The sequence below is a fragment of the Oryzias melastigma genome, linkage group LG17 (genome assembly GCF_002922805.2).
Source record: "Oryzias melastigma strain HK-1 linkage group LG17, ASM292280v2, whole genome shotgun sequence".
In the NCBI taxonomy this organism is placed as follows: Eukaryota; Metazoa; Chordata; class Actinopteri; order Beloniformes; family Adrianichthyidae; genus Oryzias; species Oryzias melastigma.
This window is the reverse complement of record NC_050528.1, coordinates 9,912,354-9,923,275: the sequence shown is the minus strand read 5'-3', so window position 1 is coordinate 9,923,275 and position 10,922 is coordinate 9,912,354. Positions and strand designations below refer to the sequence as shown.

At 41.6% G+C, this 10,922-nt stretch overlaps 1 protein-coding gene across 1 annotated transcript; it reads right to left on the bottom strand.

Annotated features, from left to right (window-relative positions):
• Positions 1-270: 270 nt before the first annotated feature.
• amotl2b (angiomotin like 2b) lies at positions 271-10,655 on the bottom strand. The gene is made up of 11 exons (XM_024274385.1): positions 10,426-10,655; positions 9,228-9,993; positions 7,488-7,653; positions 5,509-5,653; positions 5,339-5,428; positions 3,835-4,130; positions 3,587-3,762; positions 3,404-3,499; positions 3,149-3,321; positions 2,934-3,065; positions 271-1,252 (listed from the first exon to the last, which is right to left on the bottom strand). Exons 2-11 carry the CDS (start codon positions 9,911-9,913, stop codon positions 1,179-1,181), a joined length of 2,034 nt encoding a protein of 677 aa, XP_024130153.1. The 5' UTR covers positions 9,914-9,993; positions 10,426-10,655; the 3' UTR covers positions 271-1,178.
• Between the last annotated feature and the right edge of the window lie 267 nt (positions 10,656-10,922).

The following is a 10,922-nucleotide window of genomic DNA, read 5'->3' as shown; positions in this document are numbered from 1 at the left end:
CTCTTTGTCGTGCATTGGGTTTCATGTCTCTTTGAGAATGTGATCTATGTCAAGCACGCCATTCTCTGCAAGAAGAGAACAAGAGAGCAGGCCACCCGAGAAAGTTGAACCCGCAAGAATGCAGCTCTGGTATTCACTAATGAAGAGTCCTCTTCTCTGGTGAAACCGGAGGAATGAGGAGCCGGGGTGACGGCAACTCAGGAGTGGCAGCAAACATTCATACTTCAACCATTTTATTTCAAAAGCCAAAGATGTATGACAATACAACCATTTGTATAAAATATATATTTATTAACCTGTTTGTTAGTTCAAAGCTCACAGTAAACAAAAATCCTGATCCGTAGTGACCAAACCAGCAGAATCACTAGAGACCAGGCTCACAACTACTGAACACAGACATACTTTTAAGAGAAAGAATGAGGGAGCATCACAATCAACAACAACACCGAGATGTGACAAACAAACTGCAAACACACATCCGGTCTGTGTCGGTTCTCAAACGAAATATCAGTCTTTCATATATTAAAAAACGCTCTGCGTTCACGTGCCTCAAAACCTCAGAGAAACCAGCCGCAGAGGCCGAGGAAATGTGAACAGACGGAGCTTTACATTTATGCATTTAAATTAATCAAACTAATGGAATCTATGTAACAGTAATGGGATTACTCAAGATTAAATCCACATATTTTCAAAAGGCGGGGTCACATAGATAACCTCTGAATGAGTATTTATCTAGAGGAGTTAATATTTAGGGAATGTGGAAACCTGATTAGATAAATATGGAGCTTCTTAACTCACTGGGAAAATAATTAAAAAGGATAATAAAAAGGGGAAAGCAGCAATTATATATATATATTTATATATAGATAGATTTATATAAATACTTTGGCATACACTTTCTGAGAACATGTTGCCTTATTACAATCCACAATACTGTCCAAGTACCTCAGAAGATTTTCTCACTCTGCTAGTCAAACCGCCTGCAGCCGTCCAGCTCGGTGTGAGGAAAAGGGTTGGAGCGCAGCTCCGTCCCTCAAATGTCAAAACAGTCTTTTTTTTCACCCGTTGGCCTCTTTCCTTTACATTCTTGAATCCAGCAGTTTTTCACCCTTCACAGATACTCAGCATTGCTTTGTGTCTCTCCCCCCCACCCCGTTCAAAGTCAACATTGCAGTTCCTTAAATGAAGATTTCCTCTGCATCCGTCTCGTCCAGCCCTCTGAAGGGATTCAACTTCTTAGAGGCCGCCTTGTCTAGAAAGGACAGAACAGATATTTTTAGGGTTGTAGATTAGACACAGCTTATTTAATAGTTAATTTTTTTTAGGGCCGAGAATCGATTAAAAAAATATTTAATCACAAACTTGAAAAAAATGTATAGCAATTAATTATCTTTTTCTAAATTTAGGTTTTTGTATTTGCAACCCACTTATTATCTGCAAATAATCACAATCTGAAATCAGACAAAAAATTGTATATTTTGATGTTTATTTTTAAACCTCTGAAACTTAAGGCCTAAAACTCTGTCTACTTTTTAATCTACCTCTGTATTTTCAGTTTCAGAGACAACCTGCTAGCTTGTTTGGTATCATTAAATCAACTGCACCAATGTGACACTACCTTTATTTTGTCATTTTTCCTTGTTTTTTCACACACTGGACAATAAACTTGGAATATAGCTAATAGTTTAGCATTATGCTAAAATATTAGCCAACATTTTAGCAATTATGCTAGGATATTCTGTAATGTTTCAGCATTATGCTAGCTGTTTTTGCTAATTCAGACATTTTTCAAGTTTTTTGGGCTAATTTAAAGTTGAGCTAATGTCTTAGCATTATGCTAAAATATTAGCCAATATTTAAGCAATTATGCTAGAAAATTAGCTAATATTTCAGCATTATGCTAGCTGTTTTGGCTAGTTTAGATCTTTTTGCCAGTTTTTTAGGATAATTTGAAGTTGAGCTAATGTCTTAGCATTATGCTAAAATATTAGCCAATATTTAAGCAATTATGCTAGAAAATTAGCTAATATTTCAGCATTATGCTAGCTGTTTTGGCTAGTTTAGATCTTTTTGCCAGTGTTTTAGGCTAAATTGAAGTTGAGCTAATGTTTTAGCATTATGCTAAAATATTAGCTAATATTTAGGCAATTATGCAAGAAAATTAGCTAATATTTCAGCATTATGCTAGCTGTTTTGGCTAATTTAGTAATTTTTCATTTTCTTTTGGCATTTGACTAATATTTTAGCATTATCCAAGGTGTTTTTGCTAATTCAGGCATTTTTCCAGCATTTTGGGCTAATTTGGAATGTATCTCATATTTCAGCATTATGCTAAAATATTAGCTAATATTTCAGCGTTATGCTAGCAGTTTTGGCTAATTTAGACCTTTTTTTCCAGTTTTTTAGGCTAATTTGAAGTTGAGTTAATGTTTTAGCATTATGCTAGAATATTTGCTAATATTTCAGCATTATGCTAGCTGTTTAGGCTAATTTAGTAATTGTTCCTATTTTTAAGGCCACTTTGGCTTTTAGCTAATATTTCAGCATTATGCAAGCATTTTTTCTAATTTAGACATGTTTCCAGTTTTTTAAGGCTAATTTGGAGTTTAGCTAATGTTGTAGCATTATACTAGCTGTTTGGCAACATTTTTTGGCTAATTTCGCGCTTACCTAACATTTAAGTAAGCTTCAGGTTCAGGATTTTCCACTATCAGTTTAGCATTATCACAGGTAATGCCATCTATCTAGTTGTCTTTATTTTTAGTTACCTTAAACAATTCAAGTTTAAACCCAGTGATGTGTGTTTTACATACAGTTTGTGCACGGCCTGATTAGTCAACTAATCGAAAAAAAATAATCAGTGATTTGTCGACTATTGACCCATCCCTACTTCTATCTACTCAAAGGTTAGAGAGCATTTTTTAGAGACTCACCACTGTTGAGCTTAGTCATGCAGGGAGCCTCTTTGGGTTTAGCTACTTCCAGCTGTCGCTCCAATGTTGAAGGTTCCGACTGAGTGGAGAACTGGCGGTCTGGAAGTGTTGTGTCGTCTTTGAGACGTTTATCTACAAGAGACGGTTTTATCATTTCTTAAAATATATGTCTTGAAGACGTTATCCAAAGAAAATGAGATGGTTTCTCCCCTCACCTTTGCCGTTGGTGCTGATGGAGGAGGCAGGCGGAGGAGTTGGCTCTGAGGAGTTTGATCTGTTTGTTTGGGGACTCTGCTCCTCCTTCTGACTTTGATCCTGGTGCAGCCGCTGGTTGAGGATCTTGATCACAGCATCTTTTTCTAGAATCTGTGCATAAAGAGCTCGGATCCTACGTGGAGAGGAGACGTATGAAGAGTCAGAAAAAAAAAGGTGGCAGACTGGCACTGCTGTGATTTATACTGACAAAGTACCTGTTCTCCATCTCCTGATTCCTGTGATCGGGGAGGTCCTCGTTGAAGCTGTTGTTGGAGGAGTGGCAGGGTGAGTGGTTGATGATAGTGGTGTCTCTGCGAAAGAAAAGTTAGAAAATGTAAAAAAAAACCATACTTTAAAACCTGAATGTCTCAATTAGGATGAAGCATTCATTTATTTACCTCTGAGCGGCAGCAGTGGCAGCCACCTCCATGGCAAACTGCCTCATTGTGCTTTCTTCCAGATATTTCTGCTCCCAGCGCACCATGTCGGCTTCCAGAGCCAGGATTCGCTCCTCCCGCTCACGCAGGCGCTCTTGGAGCGAGCTCATTGTGACTCCAGGAGGCTGCGACTGCCTCTGAAATGAAATCAATTCATCAATCTCCTGCTGATGGACAGCTGTTGCGTGGTCACAAAGAGCTGTCTGTACCTGCTGCGCCCTCAGACTCCTCAGCTCCTGCTCCAGCCTCGTCCGGAGCTTCATCTCCAGGCTCTCCCTCTTCTCGCATGTGGACTGCAGCTGCGCCAGAGCGCTCTGAAGCCTCTCCACCTTTTCCACGTACGCCCTCTTCCTTCTCAGCTCCTCTTCCAGCTGGCGACCTCGCACCCGGGCGGCCTCCAGCGCTTCCTCGAGCCGCTTGGCCCGAAGGTTCTGCTCTTCCACGTTCGTTCGCAAACGCTGCACTTCTCGCTCCACGCGCTCCCGCTCAAAGTTCTGCTCTTCATCTGAAGGACAAAAAAAAGCAACACTTGTTAGGTTTGACGCTTAGAGGGTAACCAAACACTAAATCAACTTTTTTTAGATGTTGACCTCTATAAATGGGGCTTTAAAAGTGCCACATTTTTGAAAAAATTAAAATAAATGTAACTTCTGAAAATAGTCAAAAACCGCCTAAATATGTGTGCTGCCCCCTACAGGTCGAAAAGAGGTATAATAGTTGAATTTTGTGATTGGTCACTAGTGTAAATCCCAGAAGTTACACATCATCATGCTCTGGAGCTCCAGTATAAAAGCCCCGCACATGGTTGTTGTTGTTAGCTTTAGCATGGCTCGTAGCTGTATTGCCTTTGCTTGTCAAAAATCTACTGGCTTGAAGAAGTTTCTAGTGAACGTGGAAATTAAGGAACAGAAGCTGAGTGGCGTTGAATCCAAAAAACGTCCTCCTGGTGATGGATTTGTAATGATCATTTCACTCACAATCCTTTACTTAATAGGTTAGCCTTTATTAGCTATGATGCTAGCTGCATTTTACCTGGTGTCACTCCATATTGAAGACCCAGCGTACACTTCATAAAGCTAAATTAACTGTCAATCATAGATCAAAGCCACACCTCTGCCGCTCAGTCCGCCTCCACTAGCCCCACCCCCTTTTTGGCATTTTTCAAATCTGGGAATGGAGTCAGCCTCCAACTGCCCTGTTTGGTTACCCTTTAATTCAGCACTAAAGAATATGATTTAGCTTTTTTTGTTTGGCACCATATGATGCTTTAAAACTGTTTCAGCAACCAAGAGTATATAAAAAGTATCTGCGTTGCTACGCGGCGGCAGTGTTCTTCATTTAGCAAAACACTTCTGGAATGCTGAAAGGAAGAAAGAAGAGGAAGGAGGGGGGGGGGGCTTATCCCTTTGACTCGCATAGCACAGAGCATTCCTTATCAAGGCCGTGCAAACAGCAGCACTCTGCTGGAGTCCAGTTCCCTGAGCAGACACCACAAATCACGCTCACAACAGGTGGGGGGAGCCTCATTCCTGCCACTTCCACTGCTCCCCCTACGATCCTGAAACTTCTCCTTTCCTTTCACAAGACGGAAAGTGGACGGAATTTCCTAATCTGGCCACATAAACTAGGATTGTTCAAGTGAAATTCCATGTTGTAAGAAGAAAAGAAAACGTTGACGCAATAATATTTCTTGCAGTTTTCCACACTCCTTACTTTGCTCAAGAAGTTTCGCCATGATGTGCTGGTTATGGTCGGCGGCCTCTACTTCTTTTGCAACGTGTGTTCTGGCATTTTCCAGGTTTTCTGCAGAAAAAAAAACAAAGAATTAATATGAGTTTGAGCCATAAATAAAGACGGTATCTCGGCACTCAGCGGATTTATACCTCGGAGATCTCTGTTGAAATCTTGCAGCCTCCTGATCTCGGCCACCAGCCTCCTCCTGAGAGTTTGCTCCAAGTTTTCCCTCTTTTTGCTGCCCTGCATCAGTGTCTCGTAGGCCTCGGAAATATGCTGGATCTCCTGCTCCAACTGATAACAAAGGAGAAGAAACGGTCAAAAACTGACATAAATGTTGATTCATGTTTTTACAAATAGTTATGTGTGTTTACAGAGCATCCACTTTGGTCTAAGAACAACGACGGTAGTTTAAAATACGTTTAGCTAACCCTAATCTCAGGCTTGAGTTTGAGTTTTGGTTCCATTTTGAGTATGACTCCAGGAAATTAAAATAAGTCTGTGTAAATGCCACAGCTGTGTATCTGTGTGTGGTATAATTCTGAGAAGGAATTTGAGCTTGCACCACTCCCTGTGAGACAGATTTATATCTACATTCCTGAAGCCGATAGCTTTAGTTCCAGGTGTGTGCGCGCGCACATAGGCATACATGTACACAAACATATCCCAAGCTAATGCGCACAAGAAAAGGATTTGTATCTTCTACACACACAGGTTGTGAGGAGGCTGTAAGGTGTGCACGTTTGTGAAAAAATGGCAATGAAATACCCACCATTACAGCAGTCACTCAGGCATGTTTACTCAGGGCTGTGGCCTGACAGAAAATTTTCCAACCCTGGTAATTATCATTCTTTAAGGCTGAGACAAGAAGGGGAAACCATGTGACATAACTCCGCCATAGTGGATTTTACAAAGTTTGGTTGAGGTGTCACTAAGGTTGTTTTATTAGGGCTGGGTTGATAAAATTAATCGATTTAGCTTAATAGATTAATAATCGATTCATTTAAATTTGTCCTTTCAAGCTGTAGCCCCCAAACTTTGTAACAACGTGCCGTCAACCATTAACCTGTTAGTTCTTTTAAAAAGCTTCTTAAGGCCTTTTTATTCAGACAGGCCTTTTTTAAATCTGTTTAACTGCCTTTTACATTTATTCTATTTTTATTTATGCTGTTTTGTTTATTTTATTTATTTGCATTGCATTTAAATTATGTCTTGTAAAGCACTTTGTGGTTTTTACTTGTTAAAGGAGCTATATATACATTTCTTCTTCATAATAATAAAAATAGAGATCGATTTAGCATATAAAGCTAAAGTTTGCTAGCTTGATGCTAACATTTTATGGAATTTCCCATAGGACGGCTAATGCTAACTTTCGGTCAACCTAAACATACTTTTTTCGACTAAATGAACATCTTTATAAACTCACAGACATGAATTTTCCAAACTCATTTAAGGAAATATTTTTTAAATTAACAATTTCTGGTCTAAAACACATTTTTTTGCTCATACTTTCTTCTTCTTCTGGAATAAGGTGTAATGCTATAGCGTGATCGCCACCTAGTGGCCAAACTGAGACTTTAAGAAACTATTTAACACTGTATCTCATTAACAATCTCATTATTTACAGTATGTTAACTGTATCAGATTAATATAAATATACTCAAAACATAATGTATTTCTAAACGAACCACAATTAAAAGTGAAATTCTCCCTCGCACTCTGCTTCAGGGGCCCGACCTGCCAAACATCCACTCAGTGGGGGATCACTGTGAATGCTGTGCGTGGGGGGGCCTTGGATGCTCTAAATATCTATGGCCTCTGTGGAACTAAAGCTTGGACACGCTTTCTGCCTCTGCCAGGTCAGAACAGCAGTAAAAAGGAGCAGGTAAACACAGTAGCAGGCTGTGACCTCTGTTTGTGCCTCTGTAGTGAGAAAGGCAGCAGCTGCTGATCTCATCTGGAGGTCCAGATGAGTGGATAAGCCTGGATTTGGATAGCAGGGAAGCAACTGTTGTGTGGGGTTGAGTTTCCCCAGACAGGTGTAGTTTGGAGGGAATTTTCTCTTGTTTTGGTTTTTCTCCTAACAAATGTAGAACTTCTCTCTTTTTTTTTTTTTTGCATGTCTCACCTTTTGAATGCGTCCCGTTTTCTCCCTGTGAGAGTCCAACTCCTGCCTCAGCCTCTCATTTTCCATCAGCAGCAGCTCTACTTGATTTGGTTCCTCCAAGCCAGCAGGGGGCAGACTGTTGAAAGTGTAGCAGGGGACTTCAGTTGACTGACCAGACTGGACATATCTATGAGAGAAAAAACACATCTTCCAGTTAGAGGCAGCTCCCCAGGGGTGTCAAACTCAATCGCAAAGGGGGTCAAAATCCAAATCACACCTTAGGTCAAAGGCCGAACGGGATTAACATTTATTGAACACTCTAAAACTAAATTTTTAAAACATTACTTTTTATTATAACTATGAATAAAAACAGACTAACACAGAATAAATCATTTTAAATAGCTTTCAATATTTTACACCCTATAAGAATACATTTTGTCAAAATTATACAAATTATGAATAAGCGCAAGATAACATTGGGCCGTTAGTAATGATCTGGAGGGCCGGATGTAATTACCCGCCGGGCTGGATTAGACACATGTGCTTTACATCGACTAAAGAAGTGCATTAAAATAAAACAAAGCAGCGAGTTGGACTGTTTGGGGCTCCTGTAGGCAGGACATAGGCAAGCTAGGCGGCTGCCTAGGGCGCCTTTTGGTGGAGGAGGCACCAAATTGCAGCAATTATATAAAAAAATGTTTAACAGTTTGACATTTTTTGTAAATTAAAAAAAAAAAAATAAAAATGTAAATAAAAAAACTGAAACTCAGATGTTACAGCTGGTGTCTAATCTGGGTTGGGGGGAGGAGACTGGGGGGGACTATTCCCGCTGTTGGTGCTCCTTTAAAAATTTGAGGATGAATAAAAAGAAAGAGGAAGAAACACAGGATCAAATTATCTAAAATTGCTTGAAAATTCTCTCTTTGCTACATTTTGGTAAAAAATTTTTTTTTAAAAAGCTGAATTTCCATGGCGATCGAGTGTTTTCTTTCAATATCTCTATTTTTGAAAAGCCCCTACTTTCTATCTGAATGGTGGCACAATCCGTTAGGGTTCTTGCTTTTTGACTCCCATAGGGATTTCAGATCTTACAGGGGGCGTAAAATTTTTCTTTTTGCATCATGCAGCAGTGACTGTTTGGGGGTCCTGCAGGCAGAGCCGGCCCTGGGTTAGGCGACCTAGGCGACTGCCTAGTTCACCATCTTGTGGAGGGGACACCAAATTGGAGTGATATTTTTTTTCCTTTTTTTGTTAAACAGTTTGACACACCACTCATTTCATGTAAGAAAAAAAGAAAAGTAATAATTTAAAAACGTTAATGAAACAAATACTGGCTGAACGGTGGCGCAGTCAGTTAACGCGCTTGCTTTTCGACTCCTGCAGATCCAGCAGGGGGCGCCAAATTTTTCTTTTTGTCTAGGGCGCCATGCAGCCTGAAACAAAGCAGCGAGCCGGACCGTTTTGGGCTCCTGCAGGAAATGCTGAAACCCCATGAAGGATAATCAGAGTAGCCATAATCCTGGATGCCAAACATTGCGAACGCTCACAGGGTTGGGCTTGTTCCACTGGGAGAATTTCAAAATAGGATTCAGTAAGCAGGTTACAGCATGAGTCACATCAAAAGTATGTGTTTACGCGTGCAAACACAAAAGCAAGTGTTGGGCGGGCTCAAAAATAAAACCACTGAATGTGATGTAATGTTACAGTAGTCTAAAGGAATGCATGCACAAACAAGTTGATCTAAAACAGACGGATGGATACCTGTGCTGCTGAGCTTGCACTGGTTCCTGGACCTGGTGGGGGATAAATCCTTGGCCGTGGATGGGGGCGGTGTACTCTGGGGGTGGGTTGCGTTTATCCTGGCTCTGGAAGCACTGCGTTGGGTAATAGGGAAGCTCGGGGTAGCTGTGAGAGATGCTCTTCACAGTCTCAACATCTCTTCTCTCCAGAGATAACTGCAGTCGATGCTCACTCAGCGACCGGACGTGGCTGCACTTCTGCTCCAGCATGGTTGGTTCTTCGTGAAAGACCCCGTCACGCAGCAGGAGTGGCCCCTCGTTGAGTTGCCCCATGGGGTCCCAGTGAGAGGCCAGGTACTGGGAGTGAGCTTTGGCCTGCTCATAGGTGGGCAGCTTCTCCCCGTGCAGTTGGAAGTCGCTCTCTGAGTGATGGTAGTCTCCTTGATACTCCTGGCCTTGAGGCTCCTGCCTGGCAGAGAGCTGGGGGAGCAGCGAGTCCTCCTGGGTGAGACTCTCCAGAGAGGATCGGGGGCTCCGGCTCATGTCGCCGCCACTGCTGGGTCCGCTGTTGCTCCCACTGCTGCCTCCACGCAGGGCCTGCTGCTGGATGGCCAGTAAGGTGCGGGTGTCCGTGGGGTTCCCATAGCGGAGCTGCTCCTGGATCAGTCGGTGTAGAACCGTCCCGGACGGCTCTTCAGCGGATGACATACTACTGTGAGGAAGTTTTTCTCAGGCGATCAGCAGATCTTCTTTTTTGGGAGTAAAAATAAATAAAAATGTATGTCAACCTGAAAAAGACATAAAAAATATGAATAGTCAATAAAAAACCCAAAGAAAACTTTCAAAAAACAAAAATAACACTGCCTTTAAGTCAAAATAATATTAATAATTTATTAAAATGACTTTATTTAAGCTGTTTGGAAACTGAGTGGCCACGTTTCCTATTGGTAACAGCGACAACATTTCATTGTGGTGGTTATTCATGCGCCATTCCACTCTCACGGGGGAGCACAAGCGCACAAATACATTCAATTCCTTCAGAGGCTCAAATGGCCTCTTTGGAACGCTACAAATTAAAGTTTAGAAACTCTAAAGCTCTACGCGTTTACTATATTTCCTCAGTGACACAAAACAGCTCCTTTGTCCGTGTTTTCGTGCTCGTTTTCCCCCCACGAAGCGCGCCACGGACGGACAGAGAACAGGCGCTCCTCTCCACTTACCCGCTTTACGCGCGCATCACATCCAAACGCTCCTTTCTCGAAGGTAAATTCCACTTATTTCCACCGTTTCCACCGTCGAGCGTGTCTCGTGGTGCGCTGCGCTCTCGCTGTGAAGTGACTGCGGGGAAAGCAGGCGGTGATAATAAGTAACCGAGGAGGGACTGCGGTCGGAATGCCAGGAATGTCAAACGCGAGGTCCCTCGGGCATCAAAAGCATAAAAACCACGCGGGAGGGGGAGGAGGGAGGGAGCTGCAGGGCGCTTTATAGGGCCAATGAGGAATGAACAAGGAGCGCACGAAAGCAGAGGACGCTTTCAAATGGAGAGAAATGCCAACTTTAGTTTGGAGATTCAAACTTTTTCCTTTTCTAGTACAATAAAAGTTGATATAATGAACTTAAAAGTTACTGGGATGGTCTAGGATGCTAAAAAATATGGAAAAATACACTTAAAAGAACGTTTGCAGTAGTTCACATGTTAAAAGTACTTAATTGTCTA